A 16,327-nucleotide genomic window follows, 5' to 3' on the forward strand; every position below is an offset into this window, starting at 1 on the left:
TTACTGCGGTTTTACCATTTGTATAACCGCCATATAACGTGAATTTTACCTGCAGATTTACTTTACCTGGAGCAGCCATATGAATAAAATATGAACCAAAAAAATTGAATTTTCAATATTTATTATTTTCAATATTTATGTACATGAAATTGGAACTTATATTAATACAGTTCATATAAAAGAGAAGAACTTTAATAATAAATATACTCGCTTAATTGGTTTTTGTTTTCCAATTGAAATCTCTTCTAAGCGTGCAAAAAAATAATATTAAGCTTTGGAAAAAACTCCAATTATTTGAATAACCTACAACTTAAAGCTTAGTAGAAATTCAGATCAAGAATATTCAAAGGTGTTGCGGAATCCGATTGCTGTCGTAATTGAAGAACTTAAAAAAGTACGACTATTGAGTCAGACTTATTATTGTTCTAAATCTAATCAATCAAGCAATAATTCTGCAACCCTTAGCAGGAGTATTGATTGGTTTCAAATTTATTTCCGACAGCAATCGTATCACGACATCCCTTATTATATATGCACATGAAATTGTAACTTAAATTAATACAGTTCATATAAAGAAAAGTAAGTATTTTAATAATAAATAAACTCGCTTAATTGGTTTTCGTTTTCCAATTGAAATCTTTTCCAAGCCAACAGAAAATAATTTTAAGCTTTGGAAAAAACTCAAATTATTTGAATCAATTTAAATCTACAACTTAAAGCTAATTAGAAATTCAGATTAGATTTACTCTTTTTTTTTCAGATCAAGAATATTCAAAGGTGTCGTCGAATCCGATTGCTGTCGTAATTGAATTTGAAAGTAATAAAGTAAAGTAAAATATGAATTTAAAAATGTGGGACTAGTAATTGAGTCAGACTTATTATTGTTCTAAATCTAATCATTCCAGCAATAATTCTGCAACCCTTAGCAGAAGTATTGATTGGTTTCAAATCTAATTCCAACAGCAATCGTACCACGACATACTTTATTATATATGTACATGAAATTGTAACAAATTAATACAGTTCATATAAAAAAGAAGTAAGTACTTTAATAATAACATAAACTCGCTTAATTGGTTGATATAAAGAGAAATAAGTACTTTAATAACAACATAAAAAATATATTAATTGCTTTGAGCTATATTGTTGCAGCGTCGTCTAAGTGGCCAGCACTGTACATAGCAAAATATTGTTATATTACATTATATTATATTCATAATAATTAAATCCTTGCAAAGCTTGGTTTAAACTGCGTTTTTTGGTTTAAACTTACTATCAAATTAAAATTTTAATAAATTTCTCACTTCAAACGTCGCCGCAACAGCCTACACTAAACCAGTAAAAAAATGCATAATCCTTTTTTATGTTCAAACAAAAATTGTTTAAGCTCTCGCTGCGGCAGTCAAACGTTCTTTATCTATACTGCACCATCATCTTGTTGGTCAATCGCGCGCCGCAATAGCCATTGGTGGGAATTGACATTCATCATAAAGTAGCGAAGGCACGGTCCTGCGTAAGCACATCGCTGAACGTGTTGGCAAAAGATATGATGATACTGTCTTTGATAGTTAATCGGAACAGCCGCTGCTCGGCGAAGTAGAGATGACCGTTGTGTCGGTGGCAGCAGTAACAACAGCAGTTTCTAACTTTACACCATCCGTACGGTGTGATGAAAGCTTCACTGCGTTTTCCAATTGCTTGGCGCCAGCAATTTTTGCTGTTTGTAACGCTTTAGCTGTAATGCAAATATATAGATGGGTTAATGTGGTTTTCGTATGTTATTCAACAACTCACCCTATACCATCATCACAGCCTCCTCATCGATTTTGAATATGTGTACTGTTTCAGTATTCAGACCCAGTTCGTTTGGTGCAATATTTTCGATTTGATGAATATGTATACTATCCGTTAGGCAGACAATTAGGTGCAATCGATTCATTCATATACTGTGGGTATTTGAGCCGTAGACGCAATGGCAGATATTTTGATTCTTTTTGAAGTGTAACATTTGTAAACAGTTGGGTTTCTCTGCTGTCACCATCACCACTAGAGAGCTATTGAAGAAACGCTCGACCAAGATAATATGTGAGATTTACACGCATAGATTTCTTCCACCTTTTCACAGTTATTGATGGAGAAAATGCGAAAGCCATATTTACCATCCCATACCGAAATAGAACAGTAGGGGAAGAAACATTTTATAAAATTTAATAAAATCAAAAAATGATAGTTGTGCTAAAATGGGGTAATGTATTGTATGTTAAAGTATAGCGAAGTCTCAGCGGCTTTGTCCTGGTGAAAATTGAGTTTGAATAGGTTTTATTCTTCATTCTTAGAAACATGTACGAAGGTACCTGGTAAGATATTAAAAACAACGCTTTTTTTGCTATAACTTAAAAAACTCATATTCAAACTTCTGCTTAACTTCTACATATCAATAGCGACCTTTACCACCAGGAGTCACTATTGCTTCTACGCCTATGCTATTGTTTCCTACATCGATGAGCTTTGTAATAAAATAAACAGCTATCTCCCCAATCTCTCCAGTTTTGTCGCCTCGCGAAAGCTGATATTGTCACCAACCAAATCATCGGTGACCTTATTTAAAACATGACCGCGCCAAATGTCGACCATATGGCGTTACCCTACCGACTGTCTTACACCCTAAAATTTTGGGTGTGACTTTCGATCAGGATCTACATCTTGGAGAGCATGCACTAGCAATTGTAACGAAAATCGTCGTTGGTGTGAGGTCTTAGCCGATCTCCAGATCTGTAGAAAAGGAGCTTATTAGCTTAATGCTTAAGATGATGCGGGAATAACCAAGTAAGCTCCTTCCATCCTTTGATTCGGGGGATGGTATAATGGTATGAAGATGATAGCGTGCGACAACATCGCGAGCTTGCGATGGCTGGAGGAAGTGCTTCCAAACCTCCAAAGGCAGGGCAAGAACGCTCGTTTTGAGATGGTGGATAAAGCGCAAATCCCCAAGTTAACAAAAGTTAAGGTATGGATACCATGCGTGATGAAGTCGGAGGATACACTGCGACTTTTGCAGAATCAGAATCCGAACATACCGACACAGGATTCGAAGGTCCTTACTGTATCTCGGCCTACGGACGAAGGTTAGTTATACATCTTCCAAATAAACAAGCAGGCGGAGGATATATTGTACGCGCAGCTTGGAAAAATGTCCTTAGGTACAGGCAAAATGTATATGCGACTCAGGAAAAAAAGTCGCGGGTATTAAAGTCCTAACACGGTGGACGTCGAAAAGGACCTCAAAAGCCTAAGGGAAAAAAGACAGGTGGAGGTAGCCCACGTCACCCCGAATTTGTTAGAAGTGGACCAACAGCCAGATGGTGCTGTGAGTCGCACAGAGGAACACCCGGCACAACAGGTACAAGAGGCTGAAGGGGCTTCGAACACTCTAAACCAAAAGGGCTAGAGGAGGACGACGACGTCACGATGAAGGTGCTGGAGGGGGACAAGCAGCCCATTGGTACTGCGAGTCATACAGATAAACCTCCAACACAGTAAAGTGGCGTCGAGCGAACTCCTCCTCCTAACGCGCTGATCCAGGAGCCGTGGCTTCCATCGGGATGAAAGGGTTCTGGACTTAGCGCGCGCGGATTTGGCGTTTACTATGCGCAAACGGAAGGACGGGTGGGAGCTGTAGTAATGGTAAGGAAACAGCTGCATTCATATATGCTGCCTAATTACACTACTGAGGACCTCGTAGTGGTGGTGAAATCGCCGGGCTCAGATGGTACATGTCCGGCCATGCTACAAGTTTCAAGTAGGGCGGTCGTGGGATGGCTTAAAATAATATTCGATGGGTGCATAAACTGAATCATGTACCGCACTCTTGGAGAACTGCTCGTGTAGCTTTCCTACCAAAGGCGGGGAAGATCGGTCACGTGTATCCCGAAGAAACCTTTGAGAGGCTGATAGATGTGTACATAAAGTCCAACGTGGATGAAAAGCTGCTATCCACAACACAACAGGCGTACACCAAAGGCAAGTCAGTAGACACCGCATTGCATAGGGTGGTAATAAGCATAGAAAAAGCCCTGGAATATAAGGAATATGCTCTAGAAGTCTTCTTAAGCATTGCCGGGGCTTTCTAAAAGGGCTATTATTGATGGTCTTAATTACGTTAAAGTACATCCAGCCTTACCCAGATGGATCGACTGCATGTTAAACTGCAGTAAGATTACATCGCAATGGGGATTGTACGCGGCCACGAAATTAGTGGACAGGGACACTCCGGGTGCTATCACCTCTGCTGTGGACGCTGGTCATTAACCAACTGCTTAGGGGATTCTACGAGGGACCAGAAAAACTTACGGTTTACGCAGATGACGTTGCATATGGTCTTGTTTACAAAGAGGTACAAGGTGCCTAATTGGACCAGGCCTAAGTTAGGAGGGGCGACCCTACGGGGAAACCTTGCACAAAATATCTAGGAATGATCCTAGACAGTAAGCTGTCATGGAAGCTCAACGTGGAGGAGAGGGTGAGGAAGGCTTAAACGGCACTTTATGCATGTAAAAGAATGCAAAAGAACCGGCATTCGGCATGGGATCGTATAGATCAGAAGGAACTCGATGACGATGCCTCAAAATAGCAACCAAAAGCAATAATTATCATTTCACTTACACAAATTTTATAGTTTTTTCTTCCGGAGTTGGACACAATCTTTTCATAATTTTACTTAACAATTTAAGATTAGAAATTTTTTTCAATTTGTATTTTGACTTACCAGCAACAACAGAATCATGTTTAATTGTACGCCGCACAATCATTATAGCATCATGTAACGAAGCTCAGTTTCTTTCAAAAATTGTTCGGCACCGCCACGTAAAATCAATGTATATGTTCTAGCATTAACGCAACCTTTAAATAATTATAAACTATAAAAATGAAGTTAATGTCAACCCACTATCAAACCTTGGAAAATGTTGAAATGTTCACCACCAACTTGACGTTCTTCAAAGTAATCACATTGACCCAAAACACTTGAATTAATATCATTAGCTGTAGTCATAACAGCTCCACCACAAGCTTTCATTGTACGTTTCAAATCTTCTTCTGGTACCCTAACAGAACATTTCACGATCTGCAAAATACTGTGTACCAACATCACCAATTGGTAGTTTAGAAAACACAACATTGGCGCCTTACTTACCTATTTTATTGTACAGGAGACGCCATTCAGCATTAACAATTTTCTGATACTCTTGGACATTGGAGGACATTGCTGTGGCAGAGCATTTTTCCTATAAAGCACTTTGTTGTTCCTTTGATTGGCGCTTCCACATGTACAGCCATGTAATATTTTGGTCATGCATAATTATAATGCTTTACGTATAGCTTTAATGATGATACGTGCATGCACGCCTTCCTCAACATATGGTTTAACTTGTTTTAAGATTTCACCTGCTTAAAGTACTACTGAAGTGGTGCCATCGCCGACCTGATAAGAGAAACATTTTTATTCTACACATTCTAATATAACAAAAAACTTACCTCAGCATTTTGAAATTTGGCGATTTCTACTAGAGTTTTACGGCTGGATTCACAATATTCAATAGTTTCATAATGGTTGCCCCATCATTTGAAATTGTGGCCTTACCACTGGGATCAACAATATGCTTGTCCATACTACGTGAACCCAATTGAATGCGAGGCATTGATGTGGATATGAGTTGAGGTTTACCATGAGAGCTATCGGTACCCAAGCATTTTTTACACAAATACTCATGTACCCAATACAAGTTCAGGACGTTCATATTTATCGACACGCTGTCCGGTATGGCCCAAATGTTGGAAATATGCAGTTGGCACTGTTGAGAAAAAATATGGATCAATGAACACAAGTAAAAGTGAAAGATTTTTTTTACCATCTCTTGTTACTTTACACATTAGACATTGGAAACGACGACCAGCATCTACAAGTTGCTATTGAGCCTTGCAACGATTATATCTAATTGCACCCAATTCACCAAAATTTACAATGGGTGGCTCATATTCACCCTCAACCGTTCGTGCCATTGGTGAGGCGGTAAGTGTAATGGACAAAGCTGTTGTTTTTAATAAATAAGCTGTATGGAATACAAAGACGACCTGCAAAGAAGAAAGATCAACGTAATTGCCAAACAAAACATTAATTTCGATTATCGATACCTAACGTAACGTGGCGAGGAGTTACCCTGATCTTCTACCACATATTTTGTGGTCACCAATGGTGGTAATAAACCCTGTTCATTAGTAATAAAAGCACCACCAGCCATATTTTGATTTTCAATGATAACGCTTATCGGACTTGGCATCTGATCGGGATCTAAACGGCGTTGGGCTTGATCATACTGTTGCGGCTGTTGATATTTACCAGTAACAGGTTCAGGTGGTTGCTAAAGAAAATAACACAAAAATAATCATCAGCAAATTTGTAAATTATTAGTTGTATTAGCATACATTATAACCAGGACGTCCGGACGTGTCCGGGTATTGGGGGTTGACACGGCTTGGGTGGTTGACTGAGCATTGGCGTCTGTCCAGGTTGTGTTGGTGGCATCATAAAAGCCATCAATAACAAGTGCCAAGAATATATCCGCGGCATACCTGCCGACCAAAATGATTCAAGGGGTTGTGATTGCCAACCTCACCTACCCGTGGGGAATCCTGTACCTAACAATTTGGTGTGAACAATTGGTGCCAGTTAACCCTCTGAAATAATCGGCGCAATTGTACGCCATTGTGTTGGCATTAATTAGGCAAAATGAAAAACTTTTCATCCTCCTCGCGTGACCATTCTGTCTTCTTTAAGCTAGAATCAAACCATTCGTACCAGCGTGCCTTACATTGCTTGGCAGATTTGCGATGCAGCAGTGATACAATACGTGACCACTGGTTTTTGCCATATTTCATTACAGCTACTTTGAGGATTTCATCCTGAAAGTTATCAATTTAGTTAATAAACGGCCAAGAGTAACCAGTCGCGTTAAATGCTTATCTCAGTGTTTCTCCACACACCACCTGTTATCATTATTCGCGGCATGGTGCTATATAATTGTGAATTCTTTTGATGAGCACAAAAATCAAATCAAAAATTTTTGTCGAAATAAACAGCAAAAATTATTGTATATTAAAGACTTTGGGAAAATTTTAGAATAGCACCCCCGAGTTCGGGGTAAAACTTGGTATCAAATGAAAGATATATATTTTAAAGTGCCCAAACTTATAATTTAAAAGTTATTTGTTGTTAAAGTTTGCAAATTTAATAAATTTCTATAGAACTTTAAATAACAATTTACACATCTTTCAAAACCTTAATCCACATACATATCTATATAAATTGGCAACGATAAACTTAAATTGCATTTTAGTATATTTCACATTTCATTTTTGCATTGTTTTCACTTATTGTTTTTATTAAATCAATCGCGCTTTTGTAGCAACATGCACATATATATATATATACATATATTTTATTGATGACATTACAAAGCTGTGCTGCCACATATATATACATACGTATACACATATAAAATTTGTATAGAAATTTGCAAACTTTAACACCAAATTACTTTTAAATTATAAGTTTGCGAGCTTTAAAATATATATATATGTGATCTGGAGAACTCCCTGTTAATTTTAAATATTTACGGAGATATTCCATTTAAAACTCTCAAAATTGAAAAAATGTTCGACCACCAAATGTTTTGCTGTCTCTGCTGAATTAGAAATGGCGAATTTTTTTGCACGCAAAAATTACGTATTTTGCTATCCCTATAAAAATAATAGGTGCGAGAGAGCACGATACATTGTGGGAAAGCTAAATTTGTCAACATGCTATTTCATTTGAAGAATTTTTCATTCCAAATCGTCACCCCTGTCAAAAATTCGTGTGTTTGTGTGCGTTTTTGGTCACACGATTTTTGCAGGGTTGTAATGTCATCAATAAAATATATGTATATATATATATATATGTGCATGTTGCTACAAAAGCGCGATTGATTTAATAAAAACATTTATAATAAGTGAAAACAATGCAAAAATGAAATGTGAAATATACTAAAATGCAATTTAAGTTTATCGTTGCCAATGTATATAGATATGTATGTGGATTAAGGTTTTGAAAGATGTGTAAATTGTAATTTAAAGTTCTATAGAAATTTATTAAATTTGCAAACTTTAACAAAAAATAACTTTTAAATTATAAGTTTGCGCACTTTAAAATATATATATTTGTGATCGGGAGAACTCCCTCTTTCATTTGATACCAAGTTTTACCCCAAACTCGGGGGTGCTATTCTAAAATTTTCCCAAAGTCTTTAATATACAATAATTTTTGCTGTTTATTTCGACAAAAATTTTTGATTTGATTTTTGTGCTCATCAAAAGAATTCACAATTATATAGCACCATGCCGCGAATAATGATAACAGGTGGTGTGTGGAGAAACACTGAGATAAGCATTTAACGCGACTGGTTACTCTTGGCCGTTTATTAACTAAATTGATAACTTTCAGGATGAAATCCTCAAAGTAGCTGTAATGAAATATGGCAAAAACCAGTGATCACGTATTGTATCACTGCTGCACCGCAAATCTGCCAAGCAATGTAAGGCACGCTGGTACGAATGGCTTGATCCTAGCTTAAAGAAGACAGAATGGTCACGCGAGGAGGATGAAAAGTTTTTGCATTTTGCCTAATTAATGCCAACACAATGGCGTACAATTGCGCCGATTATTTCAGAGGGTTAACTGGCACCAATTGTTCACACCAAATTGTTAGGTACAGGATTCGCCACGGGTAGGTGAGTTTGGCAATCACAACCCCTTGAATCATTTTGGTCGGCAGGTATGCCGCGGATATATTCTTGGCACTTGTTATTGATGGCTTTTATGATGCCACCAACACAACCTGGACAGACGCCAACGCTCAGTCAACCACCCAAGTCGTGTCAACCCCCAATACCCGGACACGTCCGGACCTCCTGGTTATAATGTATGCTAATACAACTAATAATTTACAAATTTGCTGATGATTATTTTTGTGTTATTTTCTTTAGCAACCACCTGCACCTGTTACTGGTAAATATCAACAGCCGCAACAGTATGATCAAGCCCAACGCCGTTTAGATCCCGATCAGATGCCAAATCCGATAAGCGTTATCATTGAAAATCAAAATAGCGCTGGTGGTGCTTTTATTACTAATGAACAGGGTTTATTACCACCATTGGTGACCACAAAATATGTGGTAGAAGATCAGGGTAACTCCTCGCCACGTTACGTTAGGTATCGATAATCGAAATTAATGTTTTGTTTGGCAATTACATTGATCTTTCTTCTTTGCAGGTCGACTTTGTATTGCATACCTGCAACAGCTGATTTATTAAAAACAACAGCTTTGTCCATTACACTTACCGCCTCACCAATGGCACGAACGGATGAGGGTGAATATGAGCCACCCATTGTAAATTTTGGTGAATTGGGTGCAATTAGATCTAATCGTTGCAAGGCTCAATAGAAACTTGTAGATGCTGGTCGTCGTTTCCAATGTCTAATGTGTAAAGTAACAAGAGATGGTAAAAAAATACTTTCACTTTTACTTGTGTTCATTGATCCATATTTTTTGTCAACAGTGCCAACTGCATATTTCCAACATTTGGGCCATACCGTACAGCGTGTCGATAATAATGAACGTCCTGAACTTGTATTGGGTACATGAGTATTTGTGTAAAAAATGCTTGGGTACCGATAGCTCTCATGGTAAACCTCAACTCATATCCACATCAATGCCTCGCATTCAATTGGGTTCACGTAGTATGGACAAGCATATTGTTGATTCCAGTGGTAAGGCCACAATTTCAAATGATGGGGCAACCATTATGAAACTATTGAATATTGTGAATCCAGCCGTAAAACTCTAGTAGACATCGCCAAATTTCAAAATGCTGAGGTAAGTTTTTTGTTATATTAGAATGTGTAGAATAAAAATGTTTCTCTTATCAGGTCGGCGAAGGCCCCACTTCAGTAGTACTTTAAGCAGGTGAAATCTTAAAACAAGTTAAACCTTATACTGAGGAAGGCGTGCATGCACGTATCATCATTAAAGCTATACGTAAAGCATTATAATTATGCATGACCAAAATATGACATGACTGTACATGTGGAAGCGCCAATCAAAGGAACAACAAAGTGCTTTATTGGAAAAATGCTCTGCCACAGCAATGGTCTCCAATGTCCAAGAGTATCAGAAAATTGTTAATGCTGAATGGCGTCTCCTGTACAATAAAATAGGTAAGTAAGGCGTCAATGTTGTGTTTTCTAAACTACCAATTGGTGATGTTGGTACACAGTATTTTGCAGATCGTGAAATGTTCTGTTAGTGTACAAGAAGAAGATTTGAAACGTACAATGAAAGCTTGTGGTGGCGCTGTTATGACTACAGCTAATGATATTAAATCAAGTGTTTTGGGTCAATGTGATTACTTTGAAGAACGTCAAGTTGTTGGTGAACATTTCAACATTTTCCAAGGTTTGATAGTGGGTTTGACATTAACTTCATTTTTATAGTTTATAATTATTTAAAGGTTGCGTTAATGCTAGAACATATGCATTGATTTTACGTGGCGGTGTCGAACAATTTTTGAAAGAAACTGAGCTTCGTTACATGATGCTATAATGATTGTGCGGCGTACAATTAAACATGATTCTGTTGTTGCTGGTAAGTCAAAATACAAATTGAAAAAAATTTCTAATCTTAAATTGTTAAGTAAAATTATGAAAAGATTGTGTCCAACTCCGGAAGAAAAAACTATAAAATTTGTTTGTTGGACTTTATGTACACATATATCAGCCTCTCAAAGGTTTTGAGCAGAAATTATGGGTCTATAATCTTTGGGATACACGTGAGCGATCTTCCCCGCCTTTGGTAGGAAAGCTACACGAGCAGTTCTCCAAGAGTGCGGTACATGATTCAGTTTATGCACCCAGCGAATATTATTTTAAGCCATCCCACGACCGCCCTACTTGAAACTTGTAGCTTGGCCGGACATGTACCATCTGAGCCCGGCGATTTCACCACCACTACGAAGTCCTCAGTAGTGTAATTAGGCAGCATATATGAATGCAGCTGTGTCCTTACCATTTCTACAGCTCGCACCCGTCCTTCCGTTTGCGCATAGTAAACGCCAAATCCGCGCGCGCTAAGTCCAGAAACCTTTCCTCCCGATGGAAGCCACGGCTCCTGGATCAGCGCGTTAGGAGGAGGAGTTCGCTCGACGCCACTTTACTGTGTTGGAGGTTTATCTGTATGACTCGCAGTACCAATGGGCTGCTTGTCCCCCTCCAGCACCTTCATCGTGACGTCGTGGTCCTCCTCTAGCCCTTTTGGTTTAGAGTGTTCGAAGCCCCCTTCAGCCTCTTGTACCTGTTGTGCCGGGTGTTCCTCTGTGCGACTCACAGCACCATCTGGCTGTTGGTCCCCTTCTAACACATTCGGGGTGACGTGGGCTACCTCCACCTGTATTTTTTCCCTTAGGCTTTTGAGGTCCTTTTCGACGTCCACCGTGTTAGGACTTTAATACCCGCGACTTCTTTTCCTGAGTCGCATATACATTTTGCCTGTACCTAAGGACATTTTTCCAAGCTGCGCGTACAATATATCCTCCGCCTGCTTGTTTATTTGGAAGATGTATAACTAACCTTCGTCCGTAGGCCGAGATACAGTAAGGACCTTCGAATCCTGTGTCGGTATGTTCGGATTCTGATTCTGCAAAAGTCGCAGTGTATCCTCCGACTTGTTGTTGTTGTTGTTGTTGTTGTAGCGATTAGTTACTCCCCGAAGGCTTTGGGGAGTGTTATCGATGTGATGGTCCTTTGTCGGATACAGATCCGATACGCTCCGGTAACACAGCACCATTAAGGTGCTGGCCCGACCATCTCGGGAACGATTTATATGGCCACATTAAACCTTCAGGCCATCCCTCCCTCCCCACCCCCAAGTTCCATGAGGAGCTTGGGGTCGCCAGAGCCTCGTCTGGTAGTGAAACGGGATTCGCCGCTCGAAGGTGAGGTTGACAATTGGGTTGGAGAAGCTATATATTGCGCTACACAACCCCTTGAATCCCATTATATAAAATTATAATTATATAAAATTATATCCTCCGACTTCATCACGCATGGTATCCATACCTTAACTTTTGTTACCTTGGGGATTTGCGCTTTATCCACCATCTCAAAACGAGCATTCGTACCCTGCCTTTGGAGGTTTGGAACCACTTCCTCCAGCCATCGCAAGCTCGCGATGTTGTCGCACGCTATCATCTTCATACCATTATACCATCCCCCGAATCAAAGGTTGGAAGGAGCTTACTTGGTTATTCCCGCATCATCTTAAGCATTAAGCTAATAAGTTCCTTTCTACAGATCTGGAGATCGGTTAAGACCTCACACCAACGACGATTTTCGTTACAATTGCCTGTGCATGCTCTCCAAGATGTAGATCCTGATCGAAAGTCACACCCAAAATTTTAGGGTGTAAGACAGGCGGTAGGGTAATGCCATATGGTCGACATTTGGCGCGGTCATGTTTTAAATAAGGTCACCGATGATTTGGTTGGTGAAAATATCAGGTTTCGTGAGGCGACAAAACTGGAGAGATTGGGGAGATAGCTGTTTATTTTATTACAAAGCTCATCGATGTAGGAAACAATAAATAGCATAGGCGTAGAAGCAATAGTGACTCCTGGTGGTAAAGGTAGCTATTGATATGTAGAAGTTAAGCAGAAGTTTGAATATGAGTTTTTTTAAGTTATAGCAAAAAAAGCGTTGAGGATTTTTAATATCTTACCAGGTACCTTCGTACATGTTTCTAAGAATGAAGAATAAAACCTATTCAAACTCAATTTTCACCAGGACAAAGCCGCTGAGACTTCGCTATACTTTAACATACAATACGTTACCCCATTTTAGCACAACTATCATTTTTTGATTTTATTAAATTTTATAAAATGTTTCTTCCTCTACAGTTCTATTTCGGTATTGGATGGTAAATATGGCTTTCGCATTTTCTCCATCAATAACTGTGAAAAGTTGGAAGAAATCTATGCGTGTAAATCTCATATATTATCTTGGTCGAGCGTTTCTTCAATAGCTCTCTAGTGGTGATGGTGACAGCAGAGAAACCCAACTGTTTACAAATGTTACACTTCAAAAAGAATCAAAATATCTGCCATTGCGTCTACGGCTCAAATACCCACAGTATATGAATGAATCGATTGCACCTAATTGTCTGCCTAACGGATAGTATACATATTCATCAAATCGAAAATATTGCACCAAACGAACTGGGTCTGAATACTGAAACAGTACACATATTCAAAATCGATGAGGAGGCTGTGATGATGGTATAGGGTGAGTTGTTGAATAACATACGAAAACCACTTTAACCCATCTATATATTTGCATTACAGCTAAAGCGTTACAAACAGCAAAAATTGCTGGCGCCAAGCAATTGGAAAAGGCAGTGAAGCTTTCATCACACCGTACGGATGGTGTAAAGTTAGAAACTGCTGTTGTAACAGCTGCCACCGACACAACGGTCATCTCTACTTCGCCGAGTAGCGGCTCGTCCGACTATCTATCGAAGACAGTATAATCATATCTTTTGCAAACACAGGTTAGCGATGTGCATGCACAGGAAATGATTTCAATTGGAAAACAAAAATCAATTAAGAGAGTTGATTTATTATTAAAGTATTTACTTTTCTTTATATCAACAGTATTAATTTAAGTTGCAATATCACATACATATATAATAAGGGATGTGATACGATTGCTGTCGGAATTAGATTTGAAACCAATCAATACTCCTGCTATGGGTTGTAGAATTATTGTTTGAATAATTAGATTTAGAACAATAATAAGTCTGACTTAATTACAAATCGTACATTTTTAAGTTCATCAATTATGACAGCAATCGGATTCCACGACACCTTTGAATATTCTTGATCTGAAAAAAGAGTAAACCTAATCTGAATTTCTACTAAGCTTTAAGTTGTAGATTATTCAAATAATTGGAGTTTTTTCTAAAGCTTAAAATTATTTTCTGCTCGCTTAGAAAAGATTTCAATTGGAAAACAAAAACCAATTAAGAGAGTTATTATTATTATTAAAGTACTTAGTTTTCTTTATATCAATTGTATTAATTTAAGTTGCAATATCACGTACATATATAATAAGGGATGTGATACGATTGCTGTCGGAATTAGATTTGAAACCAATCAATACTCCTGCTATGGGTTGCAGAATTATTGCTTGAATGATTAGATTTAGAACAATAATAAGTCTGACTCAATTACTAGTCGTACATTTTTAAGTTCATCAATTACGACAGCAATCGGATTCCACGACACCTTTGAATATTCTTGATCTAAAAAAAAAGAGTAAATCTAATCTGAATTTCTAATTAGCTTTAAGTTGTAGATTTAAATTGATTCAAATAATTGGAGTTTTTTCTAAAGCTTAAAATTATTTTGTTCGCTTGGAAAGGATTTCAATTGGAAAACGAGGGAAAGAAAACAAACAGTTATATTTAATAATTGTTGGTCTCGGTTCATAAACGTAACTTCTGGTGTTCCCCAAGGCAGCCATCTTGGTCCGGTTTTGTTCCTGTTGTTCATTAATGACCTTCCTAGTGTTTTGGAGAGCTGTAAGCCGTTGATGTACGCTGATGATGTCAAACTTGTAATGCCTATCCGCTCACCCGTGGATAAGGCATGTCTTCAGGCTGATCTGAATAGTCTTGGCGACTGGTGTAATGTAAACGCCATGTCACTAAACCTACCTAAATGTAAGTTCATGTGTTTTACAAGGAAGTCCTTCCAATCCCATGATTATGTTATTGGCGACTATGTAATCAAGCAAGTTACTAATTTTATTGATTTAGGCGTTACAATGGACCCAAAACTCGATTTTAAACTTCACATTGAATCTTGCGTGAATAGCGCGAAAGGTACTTTGGCTTTCGTTAAACGTTGGTCTAAAGAATTTAATGACCCATACGTTACAAAAACTCTTTTTACCACATTGGTCAGACCTACTTTGGAATATGCTTCAATAATTTGGAATCCGCGTTATCAGGTTCATTCTGACAAGCTGGAATCGGTCCAGAAACAATTTTTGCTTTTCGCTTTAAAACACTTACCATGGGATCCTTCTAAAAATCTTCCACCCTATTGCAGCCGGTTAAAACTAATACAGCTACCTACATTGCAGAGCCGCAGGGAGATGCTGGGTGTCTTATTTATTGTTAAATTAATAAGAGGGTCAATAAATAGTCCATTTTTGCTTGGTGAAATTAAGTTTAACGTTCCTATTAGGCCATCTAGACATTTTCAATCAATTTTTGTAGCTACATGCAGGTCGAATTATGAAATGCACGAACCACTTCATTGCTTGTCGTGATTTTAATAAACACTGTAAAAATTTAGACGTCTGCGACTCGTTTCTTGGTATTAAAAAATACCTTTTAACTACATTAAATTTGTAATTCGAAATGAAGCAAAGAACGCTAAACCGTGATATACTGTTCAACCCTCTGTTTCAAATTTGAAGTACCAGTTACTTGAAAATTGTTTGCAAAATTGCGTTGTGATCATTATTTTTTTTATGTATGCAATCAAATTTACTCTGTATAAATTCTATTCTGTATATATTTTATCTACTATTAATTTGCTTTATTGTCAATTTCATAAATTGTTATTTACTAGCTCCTTCATGAGTACATTTTAACACATTTTCAACATTTTATCTTTTGCTTACTTCTAAGTTTTCAATTGAAATTGTCAAGCGTTTAATTCAATACTGTTTAAATATTACTTTAAAATTGATGACTGCTTATGTTGTTTATATCGTGTATTACATCTGAGATTTAAGTGTCGGTTATTTGGTCTGTATAATTGTTTAATTTGTAGACTGATAAATAAATAAATAAATTAAGCGAGTTTATTTGTTATTAAAATACTTACTTTTCTTTATATGAACTGTATTAATTTAAGTTACAATTTCATGTGCATATATAATAAGGGATGTCGTGATACGATTGCTGTCGGAATTAGATTTGAAACCAATCAATACTTCTGCTAAGGGTTGCAGAATTATTGATGGAATGATTAGATTTAGAACAATAATAAGTCTGACTCAATTACTAGTCCTACATTTTTAAATTCATATTTTACTTTACTTTATTACTTTCAAATTCAATTACGACAGCAATCGGATTCCACGACACCTTTGAATATTCTTGATCTGAA

At 37.6% G+C, this 16,327-nt stretch overlaps 1 protein-coding gene and 1 long non-coding RNA gene across 8 annotated transcripts; one reads left to right on the plus strand and one right to left on the minus strand.

Annotated features, from left to right (window-relative positions):
- Window positions 1-109: 109 nt before the first annotated feature.
- LOC137237355 (uncharacterized) lies at window positions 110-7,924 on the minus strand. Of its 5 annotated transcripts, none has more exons than XR_010948918.1 (10): window positions 7,672-7,915; window positions 6,481-7,157; window positions 6,190-6,416; window positions 5,907-6,129; window positions 5,533-5,849; window positions 5,192-5,479; window positions 4,954-5,132; window positions 4,766-4,899; window positions 1,795-2,115; window positions 110-1,735 (listed from the first exon to the last, which is right to left on the minus strand). It is a non-coding gene; the product is annotated as an uncharacterized lncRNA (long non-coding RNA). The 5 variants fall into 5 exon arrangements; XR_010948920.1 differs by having other exon boundaries at window positions 4,954-5,122; window positions 6,481-7,084; window positions 7,672-7,914; XR_010948917.1 differs by having other exon boundaries at window positions 6,481-7,084; window positions 7,672-7,913.
- Window positions 7,925-8,106: 182 nt separating this feature from the next.
- Window positions 8,107-9,959, plus strand: LOC137237357 (protein transport protein Sec24C-like). 3 transcript variants are annotated; one of them, XM_067760887.1, is made up of 6 exons: window positions 8,107-8,123; window positions 8,537-9,014; window positions 9,079-9,305; window positions 9,366-9,502; window positions 9,548-9,595; window positions 9,653-9,904. In XM_067760887.1, exons 3-6 carry the CDS (start codon window positions 9,160-9,162, stop codon window positions 9,736-9,738), a joined length of 417 nt encoding a protein of 138 aa, XP_067616988.1. In that variant the 5' UTR covers window positions 8,107-8,123; window positions 8,537-9,014; window positions 9,079-9,159; the 3' UTR covers window positions 9,739-9,904. The 3 variants fall into 3 exon arrangements, 2 of the variants coding, with proteins under 2 accessions (XP_067616988.1, XP_067616987.1); XR_010948922.1 differs by lacking the exon at window positions 8,107-8,123 and adding an exon at window positions 9,913-9,959 and having other exon boundaries at window positions 8,169-9,014; window positions 9,653-9,826; XM_067760886.1 differs by lacking the exon at window positions 8,107-8,123 and having other exon boundaries at window positions 8,170-9,014.
- Window positions 9,960-16,327: the final 6,368 nt, after the last annotated feature.

This window comes from Eurosta solidaginis, chromosome 1 (assembly GCF_040869045.1).
Source record: "Eurosta solidaginis isolate ZX-2024a chromosome 1, ASM4086904v1, whole genome shotgun sequence".
NCBI lineage: Eukaryota > Metazoa > Arthropoda > Insecta > Diptera > Tephritidae > Eurosta > Eurosta solidaginis.

Bases quoted from the DNA above. Each gene is read 5' to 3' on its own strand.
- LOC137237357 (XM_067760887.1), top strand. From the start codon at position 9,160: ATGCCAAATCCGATAAGCGTTATCATTGAAAATCAAAATAGCGCTGGT. The intron at 9,306-9,365 runs GTATCGATAATC...TCTTCTTTGCAG, and splicing joins TCCTCGCCACGTTACGTTAG to GTCGACTTTGTATTGCATAC. The intron at 9,503-9,547 runs GTGCAATTAGAT...AGAAACTTGTAG, and splicing joins TGTAAATTTTGGTGAATTGG to ATGCTGGTCGTCGTTTCCAA.